The sequence below is a fragment of the Heteronotia binoei genome, chromosome 2, assembly GCF_032191835.1.
Source record: "Heteronotia binoei isolate CCM8104 ecotype False Entrance Well chromosome 2, APGP_CSIRO_Hbin_v1, whole genome shotgun sequence".
Lineage (NCBI taxonomy): Eukaryota > Metazoa > Chordata > Lepidosauria > Squamata > Gekkonidae > Heteronotia > Heteronotia binoei.
In genome coordinates this window covers 191265124-191282613 of record NC_083224.1, presented here as the reverse complement: position 1 = coordinate 191282613, position 17490 = coordinate 191265124, and the positions used below count along the sequence as shown (strand labels likewise).

General features: G+C 53.6%; 1 protein-coding gene across 1 annotated transcript in view; it reads left to right on the top strand.

The window, feature by feature from the left end:
- Positions 1-17490, top strand: part of MAST3 (microtubule associated serine/threonine kinase 3) — a 77894-nt gene that overhangs the window by 31121 nt on the left and 29283 nt on the right. The window contains exons 3-14 of the mRNA XM_060233107.1: positions 825-913; positions 1802-1871; positions 3657-3735; positions 5050-5207; positions 7419-7494; positions 8962-9171; positions 9478-9579; positions 10206-10338; positions 13173-13239; positions 13314-13319; positions 13699-13782; positions 15008-15216. Of these exons, the coding sequence (XP_060089090.1) occupies positions 825-913; positions 1802-1871; positions 3657-3735; positions 5050-5207; positions 7419-7494; positions 8962-9171; positions 9478-9579; positions 10206-10338; positions 13173-13239; positions 13314-13319; positions 13699-13782; positions 15008-15216 (1283 nt within the window). The remainder of the gene's footprint in view (positions 1-824; positions 914-1801; positions 1872-3656; positions 3736-5049; positions 5208-7418; positions 7495-8961; positions 9172-9477; positions 9580-10205; positions 10339-13172; positions 13240-13313; positions 13320-13698; positions 13783-15007; positions 15217-17490) is intronic.

Here is a 17490-nt window from a genome sequence, read left to right as displayed (position 1 = left end):
GCGTAGCCACCCAGGATCCCTGTACTGGCCAGGGCTGGCCTTGCTTAGCTCCCCAGATCTGCTGAGGTTGGGCCCTCCAAGTCAGGGGATGTGATGCCCTTCCATTTCTTAAGGATGCCGAATAGAACAGTTTTATACGCTATCCAAGTCTAAAGTAATACATTTGATGTTGTTAAATCAGTCAATGAAAGAAAAGATAATTACAATACTTTCCGTTCACAGCATAGTATCACAATGTAAATTTCAGTAGCAAATTCAGTGACAAATACCATCCAAAGCACACAACTTCACTACTGTCCATAAGACGGTTCTTTCCAAACAATACAGTCCGACGATGCAAAACCAGTTCGTTCTCATTTCAGATCCTTATGATCCTTCCTCTGGGACCGTCTTATTAATTTTGAATGCAGCAGTCTGATGGTGCCTTGTTTCTTTACTATACGCTGTTTTCCAGGCTTTCTCTAATTTATTTCATTACTAGAACGCTACTTTTTTTTCTCCATCTTTCAGCTTGAGCCGACACAGAGCGCAATGAAATGTTTTGATATTGTTTGATATTGTTTTGTAACATGGAGAGTATCTTTTCTGTCCTTTCCTGATGGTTAACCTCCGTGGTCCCGGCATTGTTTGACGTCAAATCAGTCAAAGCAGTTGAGGGTTGAAAGGAAAGTTAGTATTTGATATGTTTTCCTTTTTCCTTGACATTTCCAAGTTTCTCCGCCCCCCCCCCCCCGCCGGCCAAAATCATAAGTGCCCCCCCCCCCACCCTTCAGTTGTGGCTGCAGCTCCTCTCCTGGACCTCAGGCTGCCCATCTCTCTTTCAGTTGTCGAAACAGTAACAGGAAGAGGCTGGCAGTGGGGACTCCTTCGCCCACCCTCTCCCGCCCGCTGTCCCCCCTCTCTGTGCCAACAGGTAAGAAGAGGCCCTCCCCCCCCCCCCGCAGCACTCTGGCCAAAAGGGCTGGCTCTTGAGCAGCAGAGAATGGGGGGTGAGGGAGGGGCCACAGGGGGGCCATGGGGGTGAGGGCAAGAAGCTGCTGGGGGGGCACCCCTCCCCCCCTCCAGTGTGATTTAAATGGCATGTCAGCTCCGATTCCCCTTCGACCTTTCCTGCAGTGATCAACTTCCAATTCCGAAGTTCGAAAGAAGGCTGATTTGTATCTGAAGCTCCCTTCCCATTTCCCTGTTTCTCGTGCGCTTCCCCAACCGGGAGCAACAGGGAATGCACGTGGCTTGTGCACACTGGCTGGGGGAGACGTGTCCCGGGACCCCTCCCTCCCCACCCCGAAAGGACTCCAGCTGCCCTTGCAGCCTGTGCAATCCAGGGGCCTCTCCTTCCTTCCTCCCACTCACCCAAGAACTGACCGTTCAGGCTCATGGGGATGGAAAACAGGGCAGCACAAGGAGGCCCCGGCTCTTCATTGCCGGACTGGGGGCTGCTGGGAGCAGGGGGTGGGACTGGCTGCCCAACTACCCACCCAACTTTCAGAATCTGCCCAAACTCTGCTCAGAGGGCGTCAGGGGAGAGCTTGCCGGTGCCACTACCTGCTTCATGTGCTGAGGCTATGGGGGTGAGGGGTTCCGAGGGGGAAGGGGGGCCAAGGCTTGGGGAGGGGCCCATAAAATCCACAAGGACACTGGGCCCCATAGGGTGCTGCGGGTCTGAAGCAGCATCTTTTTTCACCTCTTCGGTTCCCCCAGTTTCAGCAGAACCTTGGGCTTCCCTGGTTGGGGTGGGGGGAGTATGTGTGTATTTGTGTGAGAGAAATTTCTCCCCCCCCCCCTCCTGGTTTCTCTGCAGCTGGGAGCAGTCCTGTGGCAAGCCCGCGCAATTTCCCCACTGCAGCAGCCAGTTTCCCCTTTGCTCGCAGGTAAGTGGTGGCCGGGATTGTGCCCGGGGAAGTGGGAAAGAGGGGCAGCAGAGCCCGGAATCGGGGCTACTGTCAGAGGCCAGCCCCGAGGGGACAAGGGGGAGGGGCTTAATGAGAGCCAGCAGCTCCGCCCCACAAACTGCTGGGATGGGGGCAGCGCAGCCCGCGAATGCAGTGTTTGCCTCTCCGCAGGCAACTCCTACAGCATCCCCTTTCCTTTGTTTCTTTTCCTCCTCTGTTGCTCTTTTTCTTACAATGAATTCCAGAGAGTTTGAATGCCTCATTTTGCAGAGTTAAGCAAATGGGGGCACAGTTTGGATTCTGGGGAGAGGGTCCAAAAGCACACCTGGAGAGGATTGGGGCCTTTCTGTTCTTCATGCTCACCTCTATCTTCTCCCTCTTCCTGCTTCCTCTTTTTATGGTCGACCAACCCACTTCTGGTGTAGCCATGCCCCTCGAACTGACAGGTAACTCTCCACCAAGGTGTGTGTGTGTGTGTGGGGGGGGCGAGGTTTGAGGGAATTTAAAATCTCTGGATCTTGCAACCTCCATCTCAGACTGAGCGCACAGAAGACAGACCTGTTAGTGCAGCGGTCCCCAACCTTTTTGGCACCAGGGACCAGTTTGTGGAAGACAATTTTTTCACGGACTGGTGGGGGGGTGATGGTTTCGTGATGATACAGCTGTGCACTTTATTTCTGTTCGTTTGGTGTGGTAGTTTAGTGTGTGGACTCCTATCTAGGAGAACCAGGTTTGATTCCCTACTCCTCCACTTGCAGCTGCTGGAATGGCCTTGGGTCAGCCATAGCTCTCACAGAGCTGTCCTTGAAAGGGCAGCTGCTGTAAGAGCTCTCTCAGTCCCACCCACCTCACAGGGTGTCTGTTGTGAGAGAGGAAGGGAAAGGAGATTGTAGGCTGCTCTGAGACTCTGTCCTTGAAAGGGCAGCTTCTGGGAGAGCTCTCTCAGCCTCACCTGCCTTACAGGATGTCGGTTGTGGGGGAGGAAGGGAAAGAAGATTGTAGGCCGCTCTGAGACTCTGTCCTTGAAAGGGCAGCTTCTGTGAGAGCTCTCTAAGCCCTTTCCGCCTCACAGGGTACCTGTTGTGGGAGAGGAAGGTAAAGGAGATTGTGAGTCGCTCTGAGACTCTGAAATTCAGAGCAGAGGGCAGGATATATATCCAGTTCTTCTTCTTATTATTATTATTATTATTATTATTACTACTACTACATTGTAATATATAAAGAAATAATTATACAACTCCCAGCCTGGTTGCTAACAGGCCACAGACCAGTACTGGTCCACGGCCTGGGGATTGGGGACCCCTGTGTTAGTGGAGTCGTTCCGCTCATGACGTCTCTTCTGCTCAGAAAGAGGTGGGGCTTTTGTGGGTCTGGCTGCCTGTTTTAGGTTGAGAACCAGATACAAACTCATCTCAAAATGAACTCGAGAGGAAAGCCAAATTCTCGAGGGACTGAAGGGGTGGCACGCTGGCTGGCAGCAGCTCCCAGAACCATAGAGTCAGAAGGGGCCATCCAGGCCATCTTGGGGCAGCTTTCACAGGGTCCATCTTGGGTGGGAAAGGGCCTTTCTGGAGTCCGGGGGGAGAGGGGGCTCTTGCTGCAGAGCGGCTGTTCTGTCACAGGGCTGTCCTCGTGTCCCAGCGGTTGGCCAGACAGGGTCCTTGTGGAGGCTACGAGGTCTGCACCGCGGCTGCTGCAGGGGGTTTGCCTTGGGCAGAGCAGGTCTGGAGGGGGTGACTGAGGCTGCTGCTTGGGTCTCCGCAGGGCTGATGGCAGAAGGTGGTCGCTGGCTTCTCTGCCCTCCTCCGGCTATGGGACGAACACCCCCAGCTCCACCGTCTCGGTAAGTGGAGCGTGGCCGGGGCATCGATCTGTTGTGTTCTGTGTTGGCTCAAGCATTTCTGCACTCATCTTCTGTGCTAAAACTAGCAACGTTGCTCGGCTCCGATGTCTTGGGAAAGGGGGCCATGCAACTTGGCAGGCAAAGGGCAACTCTTGGCCACAGTGGGATGCCCAGGTGGAAGCTTAAACTGGGGAGGGGGCAGGGGTCCTTTGGAGCCGCAGACAGTGACACAGGTTGGCGAGGGGATCTTGGTTGGGAGCCCCATGCCTGCCAGAATTTCGAAAAGGTGTATAAAGAAAAGGGGGCTCCCTGAGTTTAAGCAAAACTATAATCAAAGAAACGTCAGGGTTAAACGATACTATCAAAACATTGATTACAAGAAAAAAATTGGGTGATAGGAAAAACCTTGTGGCCTCTACTTCTAAGTAGACTCTACTTCTGAACAGTCTATAATGAAAAATATCAGTGCGCACCCAGGCACTTTAATATTCCAACGCCTCTACCTTTAAACAGACTGCAATAAAAACCCCAAGAGTGCACTCAGGCACTTGAACATAACCTCTTTTCCCAAACAGTCTGCACAAAAGGAATCCAAACGGCCTGCAGAAAAATAAACCAGAGTGCACACGGGCACTTTAATATTCCAACGCCTCTACCTTTGAACAGACTGCAATAAAAAACCCAAGAGTACACGCAGGCACTCAGACATAACCTCTTTTCCCAAACAGTCTGCACAAAAGGAATCCAAACGGTCTGCAGAAAAATAAACCAGAGTGCACACAGGCACTTTAATATTCCAATGCCTCTACCTTTGAACAGACTGCAATAAAAAAAAAAGAGTGCACGCAGGCACTTAGATGTAACCTCTTTTCCCAAACAGTCTGCACTAAAATGAATTCAAACAGTCTGCAGAAAAATAAATCAAAGTGCACGCAGGCACTTTTTAAAGGTTAAGAGTCTGCATGTGACTCATTAACCAAAATCATAAGAAAACAGTGTGTAATGAATTCTCTCATCCAGACTGCACAGAGGCACTTTATCAAACAAATTATCCCACTTCACTGTCTTGCACGTTCAGTCCACTGTTGTTTCAATGAGGTGTTGGGATAAAGAATAAGTCCATCCACAGAAAGCCAGTCCACATTAGCCGGCGTCAAACGTTTTGTTGCCTTTTTCAAGACTCATGGCTTTTAAGTGGAACTCTAAAATCCTGTCTCTTCCTTATAAGGCTCTAGCTCATTCTTTGTAAAAATGGAGTGGGGGCTGGGGAGGCATGACCTTCCTTCTCACAGCTGGCTCCTGTCTTCTGTCTAGTCCTCCTCCTCTTCCCAAGAACGGCTCCATCAACTGCCCTCTCAGCCCACCCCGGATGAGCTGCACTTCCTGTCCAAGCACTTCCGGAGCACGGAGAGTGTCATGGGGGAGGACGGACGCCACTCGCCATTCCTGCGCCCTCGATCTCGGAGCCTGAGGTACTGCCTTTGGAGGAGATTGGGGTTCTCTGAAGCTGGGGAGCAGAGGCTGCGGGGGGGGGGGGGAACTGCCTGGCAATAAGGATGAACCTCAGACCGTTAGTGGCCTCCTTTTTATTAGGATGGCCTCGTTCGCTCAGGTGACCGATTCAATCCATAACATTTTGAATGATAAAAGAATCCCAATTAATTAGCAGGGATTTTAACTACTGTAAGTTGTTTTTAATGCAAATATTTAAAAAGAATGACAGATGGCTTGCAACGCTTCGGAAGCGGCTTTCCTTCTTGGGAAAGAAGAAGAGAAACGCCTCATTTCAGAAGGCAACTGAGAGAAGGGGGGATGCCTCTAGAGAGCAGCAGGAGAAGGGGAAGGATGGCTTTTCTAAGGTGACATTTGTGAAAAATCTAGGAGTGCTCAGGTCTTTTTTGGTAGGAAAAAGCCAGACAGGAACTCATTTGCCTCTTAGGCCCCACCCCCTGACACCAAGCCAACTGAAACTGCATTCCTGCGCGTTCCTGCTCAGAAAAAGCCCCAGGAATGCCTCTTCTGAGGTGGCTGCTGAGAGAGAGAAAAGGGGAATGCCTCTTCTGAGGCCGCTGCTGAAAGAGAGAAAAGGGGAATGGATCTTCCAAGGCCGCTGCTGAGAGAGAGAAAAGGGGAATGGCTCTTCCGAGGCCGCTGCTGAGAGAGAGAAAAGGGGAATGGCTCTTCTGAGGTGGCTGCTGAGAGAGAGAAAATGGGAATGGTTCTTCTGAGGCCGCTGCTGAGAGAGAGAAAAAGGGAATGTCTCTTCTGAGGCCGCTGCTGAGAGAGAGAAAAGGGGAATGGCTCTTCTGAGGTGGCTGCTGAGAGAGAGAAAAGGGGGATGGCTCTTCCAAGGCCGCTGCTGAGAGAGAGAAAAGGGGAATGGCTCTTCTGAGGCCGCTGCTGAGACAGAGAAAAAGGGAATGGCTCTTCTGAGGTGGCTGCTGAGAGAAAATGGGAATGGTTCTTCTGAGGTGGCTACTAAGAGAAGGGGATTGCCTTTTCTGAGGTGGCCGTTGAGAGAGAGAAGGGGAATGCCTCTTCTGAGATGGCTGCTGAGAGAGAGAAAATGGGAATGGCTTTTCTGAGGCCGCTGCTGAGAGAGAGAAAAGGGGAATGGCTCTTCAGAGGCCACTGCTGAGGGAGAGAAGGGGAATGCCTCTTTTGAGGTGGCTGCTGAGAGAGAGAAGGGGAATGCTTCTTCTGAGGCAGCGGCTGAGAGAGAGAGAAGGGGAATGCCTCTTCTGAGGAGGCTGCTGAGAAAGAAAAGGGGAATGCCTCTTCTCAGGTAGTTGTGAGAGAAAGGAGGAAGATGGCTCAAGTGAGGAAGAGGAATGCCTGGCCTAAGATGGCTTACAAGAGAACAGAGGAATGCCTCTGCTAAGATGACATTTGCTGCAACAGAGAGGTGCAGCTCCTGTAAGGACAGATGTCTTTGTTTAGCTGAGAGTTCCTTCCATCTGACAGGATGGGGAGAGAAGGCAGGGGATGTCTCTCTTTCCCACCTGCTCCTTCTAAGCACTCGTGTCTCCCCTGGCCTACTTCCACAGGGCTGAGGTTGGCACCTGTCCTGCAAACCTGGAGGCCAGCCTGTTGGTCTCAGCAGAAGACCCAGAGCCAGTCTGACCCCTACCTTTCCCGTTCCCATGTGTGGGACCCATTTCTGGCCTTGTGTCCTGAGCCCAGGGCCCCTCTGCCCTGCTGGCTGCCTTTGGTTTTTATGCAATTACAGGATTAAGATTCCTCTGGCACCGGAAGGGGGCTGGCTGGTGAGAAAGTCAGTTCAGCCCAGGCCACACGGCAGCGGCGGGTTAAGGAGATCATGCTCTCCCATGAGCCCCTGCAAAGAGGCGGCTGCTGCCGGTGACGGGCAGCGGGGCCTGTGTTGGATGCTGGGTGCAGCCCCAAGGGACAAAAGGGAGGCAAAAGTGCCCGGGGGCAAAGAGGGCAGGCCAGCCGCTCCCCTCCTTTGGGCAGGACAGCCACCTGTGGGTTTAACCCAAGGAAGAAGCAGGAGGCCCTCAAGTGGCAACATGAGCCTTAAGGGGCAGAACTGGTGAGCAGTGGCCTGGCCTGGGGGGACTGAGGGTCAGCCCACTTTTTTGGGGGGGGGACAGGCCCTGAACAGAGCCCCCAAAGTGGTGTCCCTTGATTGGCAGTCTCTCTCTCTCTCTCTTTTCTCTCAGCCCCAGGCGGACGAGTGGGATTTTTGACAATGAAGTTGTCATGATGAATCATGTTTACAAGGAGCGGTTCCCAAAGGTAAGAACTGATTTTTGGTGGGGGGGAGCTCAGAAGCCAAGGAATGGAAGAGCAAGGCCCCCGCTCACTCGTCTGTGAGTCTGCCTGGTGGGGAAGGTCTTCCACAGATGCCGTCTTCCTGGCATTCCCATTTGGCAAGTGGTGGTTGGGATGCTTCTCGGTGGTGGCACCCGCATCTCAATTATTTTATAAGCCTGCTCACCCAATGCCTACTTTGTGCCAGATAAGGAACTATTTTGCTTTCTCAGACAGTGTCTCTTCCCTAATTTTACGACCTTACTGTAATGGATTTTAAGTGATTGGCGTTGATGTTTTTGTATGTCACTTTTTAACCATTTCTGCAGTTTGCCACCTTTTACTGTTTTGGGATTCTTTTGCTTTCTGTTGTGAAAGCTGCTGGGGAAGGTGCAAGGTTTAGGTTTGTGGGGCAGAAAATCAGTGCTTCGAGAGAATGAGTCTGCCCCAGAGTCAAGTCCTTGGGAGCTGCCTCCCCCCCCATGGCTGGCTGCATTTGCCCATCTGGTTTGGTTGAGATCCCTTTCATTGCTCGTTTCATTTCATTGTTATTTTGATGTTGCTACCCACTTTGGCAGGTGTAAAAATACCTTAAATACATGGCCGGATCAACAATTAGGCCAAGTAGGCACTGACCTATGAGCCCCTACGCCTTTAAGGGTCCTGGTCCGGCTCCCCCCCCCCCGTTTCCCCCCTGCTTGCAGCCCTTCCAGCCTACATGCACAGCCAGCCACTGAGCCGCTCTTTGCCCGACTTGCCTGGTGCAGCTGCTGCTGGCGTTGTCGCCAAGTTTGCCTCTCTCTGCCTCTCTCCGGCAGCTTTGTCAAGGGGGCTTTTGAGAAGGGGCCTGCAGGCTGCAGGGGGGAGGCTGTGGGGGGCAGGACTGGTGCTCTGACTCTGAGATAATTTGTGAGGCCCCCCCCCCCCCCGAGATTTTGACTGCCTCCTAGGGGCCACCACAGGGTTTAATCCGGCTCTGGTTAAATAAATACAGAGACATGCCACTTTTATAGCGCTTTAGCTGTTGTGGTTTCCTCCTGGGGATTGTAGCTTGGTGCGGAGGGGGTGGGGTGGGCTGAGAATTCTCTGCTAGGGAGTCGGCTGTCTCTACCCCTGAGCCACCGTTCCCTTGAAGCAGTTTAGATCTGCCCTGTAGATGTGTCCCCTTCTCCTCTCTTTCGAGCTGGGCAGATGAGCTGGGCAGATGTTTCCATGTGTGTGCCTGTGTGTGTGCGCGTGTGTGTGGCATGAGAAGGAGGCACAACTGGCTGTCAACCTCTGCAGGGGAGGGGAGCAGTTCTGCTCTCTTGCACCTCCTCAGCAAAGAGGGGGAGGAGGAGAACGGGGCTATGTAGGCCTCTGCACGTGCTCAGAGGCCTCCTGGTGCATGCCAAGAAGTCTCGGGCGAGGTCCCACAGCCGCCCCGTGGGGTTGTCATGTCGCCCCCTGCAGGCCACGGCCCAGATGGAGGAGCGCTTGGCGGAGCTGATTGGCGGCTTCTCCCCCAGCATCACCCTGCCCTTGGCCGACGGGGTCTTGGGCTTCATCCACCACCAGATCATTGAGCTGGCCCGCGACTGCCTGGCCAAGTCCTGCCGGGCCCTCATCACCTCCCGCTACTTCATGGAGCTGCAGGAGAAGCTGGAGAAGATGCTGAGAGACGTGAGTGCGCCTCGCCTCGCCCCTCCCCTCCCCTCCCCGGCCTGGTCCCCTCCCCAGCCCAGGGCCCGGTGTTCCTCTGCAGTGTTCCCTCTCAGCTGAGTTAGTGTGAGCTAGCTCACAGATTTTTAGCCTCCATCTCACACCCTTTTTGTCTTAGCTCAGGAAAAAAAAGGCCCCAGAGCACAGTACTTCATGCAGTCGCTCACAACTTTGATGCCAGTAGCTCCCCAAGTAGAATTTTTGCTCATCGGACTCCGCAGCTTAGAGGGAGCCTTGTTCCTCTGGTCGTCTTCTTCCCTCCCGCAGGCCCAGGAACGGTCGGAGAGCGAAGAAGTGCGCTTCATCGAGCAGCTGGCCAGGAAACTCCTGATCATCATCTCCCGGCCGGCCCGCCTGCTGGAGTGTTTGGTGAGGCCACTGCTGGCTCGCGGGGGTGGGGTGGGGGGCTGTGGGTCCCTGTGTGTTGGGGGTGGGTGCTGGCTGCCTGCCTGGCTCAGTGCTGTGATTGGAAGCGTGGGAAGAATGTGAAGCCCCTGGGAGTCACACGCTGTTGGCCAAGCACGCTGCCAGCTGCGTCGCTGAGCCTGGGAGATCTGTCTGGAGTGCCAGAGCTGCAATGCCAAGTCCTGATGTGGAGCTTTGTAAATGAGGAGGGGGAGGAGCTGATGAAGGGCACAGCGGCCCAGAAGCCTGCGTCCTTGGCGTTTGCAATAAAACTTTTCCTTCTCACTCCCCTCCCTCCCCCGGACTCTGTGAGGATAGGATGTCTTCTGGGAGCCGACAGCCAGCCTTGTCCGGAGTATCTGACTTTGTGCGCCAAGCCAGCCGTTCCTTTGTCACTTGGTTATGCCTTGGGCTTATAGGAGCCAGAAGTGGGGCAGGGCAAGGGTGCCCCCAGTGAGGGGCTGTCTGTCTCTCTGTCTGGAGCGTCTCGGCAGCCTTGGAGTAGTCCTGGATTCTGGTCTGTGGAGCTCTGGGCTGGGGAGGAGGGCCTCTTTGTGATCGCGCCTGCCTTCCTGTCTCTGCCCCCGCAGGAGTTTGACCCAGAGGAGTTCTACCACCTCCTGGAGGAAGCAGAAGGACACGCCAAAGTGGGGCAAGGGATCAAGACGGACATCCCCCGTTACATCATCAGCCAACTGGGACTGGCCAGGGACCCCCTGGAGGGTGAGGAGAGGAGGCGGCGGGGCGGGGCTGGGCTGGGGGGAGAGCAGAGAGGAGCCAGGCTGAGCTGGCCAGGCCGGCGGTTCAGGCCTCGTCTCGGTCCCAGACTCCTCAAGGGGGCCTTTCGCTTGACCTCCCTCTCCCTCTGTCGTCTGGGGTTCCTGGTGTTGCTCTACCCTGCAGGGCTGCTCTTGGCAGCTAGTGATGCACTTTGAGCATGGAAGGGCTCAGGCTCTGTTGTTGTCATTTTGAATGGCAGCAGAACGTCCACCCAGTTGCTTGGCGTGCGTGGCTATTCCCTTTAAAGCCCTATATGGCCTTGGACCCGCCTACCTTAGGGACCGTCTCTCCCCACGCATTCCCCAGAGGGTACTTCGATCTGGTTCTCCAAATCTATTGGAAATCCCCGGGCCGAAGGAGGCCGAATTAAAGATCACCAGAGACAGGGCCTTCTCGATCACAGCCCCCTACTGGTAGAGTCAACTGCCAGAGGAAGCGAGGGCCTTGTAGGACCTTGTCCAGTTCTGCAAAGTCTGTAAGGCTGCTGTCTTCCAGTTGGCTTTCAACTGACGCAGAGCCCGTATTGGAGGGAAACTGAAGAAATACCGCCGCCGCTGAAAACATATAATATCAAAGGGGTTAGCACCAAATTATTTCTGATTGTTTTAACTACCGAATGTGTGATTTTTATAATATGTATCGATTTTAATTGTTGTCCTGGTTTTTATACTGTGAGCCGCCCTGAGCCTGCTTCGGCAGGGAAGGCGAGATATAAATCAAATCAATCAATCAATCAATTAATCAATCAATGTTCCTCTGTGGGCCGCCATCTCCCCCAGCCCCGTGGGCCACCAGAGGGATGCGTTGCCATGACCTGCTCTCTGGATGCGTTAAGTTTCCAACTTATGACAACCCTATGAATTAATGAGGAAGAAGAGCTGGTTTTTGCGCCCTGCTTTTCTCTACCTGGGGAAGGCAGTGGCAAACCACCCCGTAAAAAGTCTGCCGTGGAAACGTGAAAGCGACGTCACCCCAGAGTCGGAAACGACTGGTGCTTGCACAGGGGACCTTTCCTTCCCTTTCTCTACCTGAAGGAGCCTCCAAGCGGCTTCCGATCGCCTTTCCCTTCATCTCCCCACAACCAGCCCCTTGTGAGGCAGGTGGGGCTGAGAGAACTCTGATAGAGCTGGGGCTGGTCCCAGGTCACCCAGCAGGCTTCAGGTGGGAGGAGAAGCCTGTGCTGAATTCATGACCTCCAAAGCAAGCTCTCACGGACAGCCTGACTCGGTCTTACAAATGGCAGAGGGCCCGAGGCGGGGGGGGGGGCTTCCTTAATTTGGGTCAACCCACCTCGTGTTGGGTCTTTCCCTTTCCCTGCTGTCTTCAACTTTCTCTAGCGGGGTTGTCTTTTTCAGCGACTCTTGCCTTCTAATGTGACCAAATCCCTCTGAATTCCCAGCTTTCATTGGGGGAAAAAGGTCACTAAGACTTTTCATCGGAGTGATAGAAGTAGGGAGGGCTTTCCCTGCATGGAAAAGAGGTAGACAGTGGCAAGCTGTGTCCCCTCTCAGCTGAGATAGCGTGATCTAGCTCACAGATTTTTAGCCTCCAGCTCACACAGTTTTGTCTTAGCTCAGGAAAAATGGCCCCGGAACACACTAATTGATGCAGCAGCTCACAGCTTTAATGCCAGTAGCTCACAAAGTAGAATTTTTGCTCATAAGACTGCAGTTTAGAGGGGACGGTGGACGGTGGCTGTAAAGCTGGCCTAGGCTGTTTCAGGCCTGCCTCTGGAAGGGGGGGGTGTGAGGAGATGGCAACTGAGGGGGCTGTATGTGCGAAAAGGATGTGGGGGTCTTAGTGGATCATACACTGAACATGAGTCAACAGTGTGATGCGGTGGCAAAAAAGGCAAATGCAGTTTTGGGCTGTATGCACAGTAGTGTCTAGATCACATGATGTGATGGTATCGCTTTGCTCAGCTCTGGTAAGACCTCACCTGAGGTATTGTGTTCAGTTTTGGGCACCACATTTTAAGAAGGATATAGACAAGCTGGAACGAGTCCAGAGAAGGGCGACGAAGATGGTGAGGGGTCTGGAGACCAAGTCCTATAAGGAAAGGTTGAAGGAGCTGGGGATGTTTAGCCTGGAGAGGAGGCGGCTGAGAGGTGATAGGATCACCATCTTCAAGGACTTGAAGGGCTGTCCTATAGAGGATGGTGTGGAATTGTTTTCTGTGGCCCCGAAAGGTAGGACCGGAACCAGTGAGTTGAAATTAAATCAAAAGAGTTTCGGGCTGAACATTAGGAAGAACTTCCTGACCGTTAGAGCGATACCTCAGTGGAACATGCTTCCTCCTTGGGAGGTGGTGGACTCTCCTTCCTTGGAGGTTTTTAAACAAAGGCTAGATGGCCATCTGACAGCAATGAGGATTCTGTGAATTTAGGGGGAGGAGTTTGTGAGTTTCCTTCATCGTGCAGGGGGTTGGACTAGATGACCCTAGAGGTCCCTTCCAACTCTATGATTCTATGAGGCAAGGAAAGGAGTTCTCGTGCAGCTGTGCAAGACCTGTGGACATACTCAGTTTCCATAAAGATCTAATCCAATTGGAAGTGGAGGAGTGTTGTAGGGGCTCTGCTCTCCAAAATAACCCAAATGGGAACTAAGGAACGCTTTGATGTACACCACCTGGAATCCTATTTGTAGGGGAGGGCAGGTTAGAAATGCAAGTAAATAGACTCATGAGACCTCTGTGTGGAGATATCTCTCCTCTTCCTCCTCCCTTGTGCCCTGAGGAGGTGGTCGTTGGGGTCATGGCAGATTCTCTCTCTTTCCAGAGATGGTGCGTCTGGGTCACACCGAGGGCAGCTCCCCCACTGGACTGCAGGAGGGCCCGGAGGTGAGGTTGAGCTCTTGTCTTTCGAGCAGGTGGGGGGGGGGCAGCAGCCAGAGGGGCAAAAGGACCAGCCCCCACAGAGGGAGGAGTGGGGCAGCAGAGGAACCACAGAGCTTTGTGGCCTCATCCGGAGCCTCCCCCTGCGCAGAAGAGGGCCTCGCTGGCACCTCCAACCTGCCAGCCGGTGTGCTTCCCTGGGGGACGTCTGCAGCCCCTCAGCAGCTCTCCTGCCTTGGTGAACCCTGCTTTTCCAGGCAAGCTCAGTGAGCCCCTGGAGCGGCCTTTGGTCTGTCTAGTCCCCTTGTGGCAGGCCAGAGCTCACCGGGGGTTCCCTCCTTTGGGCCCTCACGCCCAGCATCTTCAGCCTGCTTTGACTTGGAGCGGCTGCATGCAAGGCAGGGGTCTGCCGTCCAGTTGTGGCCCTGGGAGAAACACCTCCCCTCCCCTCCTCTCTCTCTCTCTCAGAGCCGGACGGCTGTCCCTGTTCCCCGGAGGAAGCCCTGCGAGAGCGATTTTGAAACCATCAAGCTGATCAGCAATGGAGCGTATGGGTGAGCTGCGTGTCTGGACCGGTCTGTTGTTTTCTGCTGAGACCTGACCGGTAGGGAAGCAGTGGGAAGGTGTTGTGTGGGGAAACACTGGGGCAGATGGATGCCACGCCTTGGCCGCTGGAGGGCTGAGGCTGTGTTCTTGTCAGTGATTATAAACACCCGGGGATTTTGTTGCGGCAGGAACTCCTTTGCCTATTAGGCCACACACCCCTGATGTAGACAGTCCTCCAAGAGCTTACAGGGTTCTTTCTACAAGGCCTACGGTAAGCTCTTGGAGGATTGGCTACATCAGATCATGTGAAGTGATGGTATCAATCTGCTCTGCTCTGGTAAGACCTCCCCTGAAGACTTGTGTTCAGTTTTGGGCACCACATTTTAAGAAAGATGTAGACAAGCTGGAACGGGTCCAGAGGAGGGCGACGAAGATGGTGAGGGGTCTGGAGACAGAGTCATATGAGGAAAGGTTGAAGGAGCTGGGCATGTTTAGCCTGGAGAGGAGGCGGCTGAGAGGTGATAGGGTCACCATCTTCAAGTCCTTGAAGGGCTGTCATAGAGAGGACGGTGTGGAATTGTTTTCTGTGGTCCCAGAAGGTAGGACCAGAACCAATGGGTTGAAATTAAATCAAAAGAGTTTCCGGCTCAACAGTAGGAAGAACTTCCTGACAGTTAGAGTGGTTTCTCAGTGGAACAGGCTTCCTCCTCGGGAGGTGGTGGGCTCTCCTTCCTTGGAGGTTTTGAAACAGAGGCTGGATGGCCACCTGACAGCAATGAAGATCCTGTGAATTTGGGGGGAGGTATTTGTGAGTTTCCTGCATTGTGCAGGGGGTTGGACTAGATGATCCTGGAGCTCCCTTCCAACTCTGTGATTCTATCAGGGGTGTGTGGCCTAATAGGCAAAGGAGTTCCTGCTACAAAAAAGCCCTGTAAACACCTGATTATTACACCCACAGTGTCAAGGGACCTGCAGTTCTCACCTCAGCCCTGGGGAGGACTTCCTACACACTTGTTGTTCAGGCAGGAGATGGAGGATGAGTGGGTGTGACTTGTGGATCAGGGCCCTGGTCTCCCACCATGTGGGGGGAGGGAGGTCACAGCTGCTGAGTCCCCCGCAGTGGCCCGTCTTGCCGGCTCTCCTGATTGGCCCGTCTTGCTGGCTCTCCTGATTGGCCCGTCTTGCCGGCTCTCCTGATTGGCCCTCCTTCCAGCTCCTCTCTCCCCTCCCCAGGGCCGTCTACCTGGTGCGGCACAAGGAGACCCGGCAGCGCTTTGCCATCAAGAAGATCAACAAGCAGAACCTGGTGCTGCGGAACCAGATCCAGCAGGTCTTTGTGGAGCGCGACATCCTGACCTTTGCGGAGAACCCCTTCGTCGTCAGCATGTTCTGCTCCTTCGAGACCCGACGCCACCTCTGCATGGTCATGGAATACGTGGAAGGTAAGGCTGTCCGACTGACTGGCAGGCGTGGATGGTCGTGGTTCCATCTGCCTGACTTCTGGGGGGTGGGCTGAAAGAAAGAGGCTGGTCCAGGGTCACCTGCCAGCAGCAGCAAGGCTGAGCAGCCGCCCCCTCATCCGTACACTTGCCTGGCTCTCTCTGGGGTGGCCACAGTTGCCAAGGCTGAGAGAGATTTCCCTGGAGGGCACTGCCTTCTCCCTCAGGCTCATGGGCATTCAGCGGTTCCACCGTCTTGTGTCCCGTAGTTACCAATTTGTTAGAAAATGAGTTTCCTAGTCCTCATGGCAGTGGGGGGCGGAAGCACTGGGCAAAGCCAAGAGCGTTGGGGTGGAGCGGAGAGATGTGGAGGCGGATCTTCTGGCCTCTCTGGGGGCTCCCAAACCACCACCCCCTTCTTGAACATATGAACATATGAAGCTGCTTTCTAATGAATCAGACCCCCCTCAAGGGTCCATCAAAGTCAGGCTTGTCTACTCAGACTGGCAGCGGCTCTTTCTCCTGGGTCTCAAGCAGAGGTTTTTCACACCTACTTGCTTGGACCCTTTTCAGTTGGAGATGCCGGGGATTGAACCTGGGACCTTCTGCTCACCAAGAAGATGCTCTACCATTCAGCCACCATCCCTCCCCTAAACATATGTAGCTGCCTACTGAATCAGAACCCCCTGGGTCCATCAAAGTCTGTCTTGTCTACTCAGACTGGCAGCGGCTCTCCAGGGTCTCAAGCGGAGGTTTTTCACGCCTACTTGCCTGGACCCTTTTTAGTTGGAGATGCTGGGGATTGAACGTGGGACCTTCTGCTTACCAAGCAGATGCTCTACAACTGAGCCGCCATCCCTCCATCTCCTATTGCCTGGACCCTTTTTAGTTGGAGATGCCGGGGATTGAACCTGGGACCTTCTGCTTACCAAGCAGATGCTCTACAACTGAGCCACCATCCCTCCCCTGCTCTCCAGGGTCTCAAGCTGAGGTTTTTCATGCCTACTTGCCTGGACCCTTTTTAGTTGGAGATGCCGGGGATTGAACCTGGGACCTTCTGCTTACCAAGCAGACACTCTACCACTGAGCCACCATCCCTCCCCTCTTGGCCCTTTTGTCCGTGTGGCTCTCCCAGCGCAGAAGGATCACAATGTTCTTTGATGCTAAACTTTGGGAAGGGGAATAAAGGTGAGGCAGCGATGAGATGTGGGCAGACGTTTCCAGTTTACTTGAAGCGCACAAGATTGGCAAGCGGAAGGAAGGCCAGAGGCCGGTGTTCATGGCCAGCACGAGGCAGTTATGAAGCTAATTAATTGCTTTTCTGTTTGTTTGTTTTTAAAAACTCAGAAGAATTTCAAATCAATGCCATTAAGTATCCTACTCTGTAGGATAATATCACTAAGAAGATTTGTAAAAAAAAAATCTACGGAAACGAAAGCACTTAAAGGTCACTAGCAGTGTTCCCTCTCAGCTGTGTTAGCGTGAGCAAGCTCACATTTTTTAGTCTCCCAACTCATACGTTTTTGTCTTAGCTCAGGAAAAATGGCCCCAGAGCAGCTAATTTATGCTTTAATGCCAACAGCTCATGAAGTAGAATTTTTGCTCGCTTGAGCCGGTTTGGTGTAGCGGTTAAGTGTGCGGACTCTTATCTGGGAGAACCGGGTTTGATTCCCCACTCCTCCACTTGCACCTGCTGGAATGGCCTTGGGTCAGCCATTAGCTCTGGCAGAGGTTGTCCTTGAAAGGGCAGCTGCTGTGAGAGCTCTCTCCAGCCCCACCCACCTCACAGGGTGTCTGTTGTGGGGGGAGAAGATATAGGAGATTGTGAGCCGCTCTGAGACTCTTCAGAGTGGAGGGCGAGATATAAATCCAATATCTTCATCTACCTCACAGGGTGTCTGTTGTGGGGGAGGAAGGTAAAGGAGATTGTGAGCCACTCTGAGACTCTTCGGAGTGGAGGGCGAGATATAAATCCAATATCTTCATCTACCTCACAGGGTGTCTGTTGTGGGGGAGGAAGGTAAAGGAGGTTGTGAGCCGCTCTGAGACTCTTCGGAGTGGAGGGCGGGATATAAATCCAATATCTTCATCTACCTCACAGGGTGTCTGTTGTGGGGGAGGAAGGTAAAGGAGATTGTGAGCCACTCTGAGACTCTTCGGAGTGGCGGGCGGGATATGAATCCAATATCTTCATCTACCTCACAGGGTGTCTGTTGTGGGGGAGGAAGGTAAAGGAGATTGTGAGCCGCTCTGAGACTCTTTGGAGTGGAGGGCGAG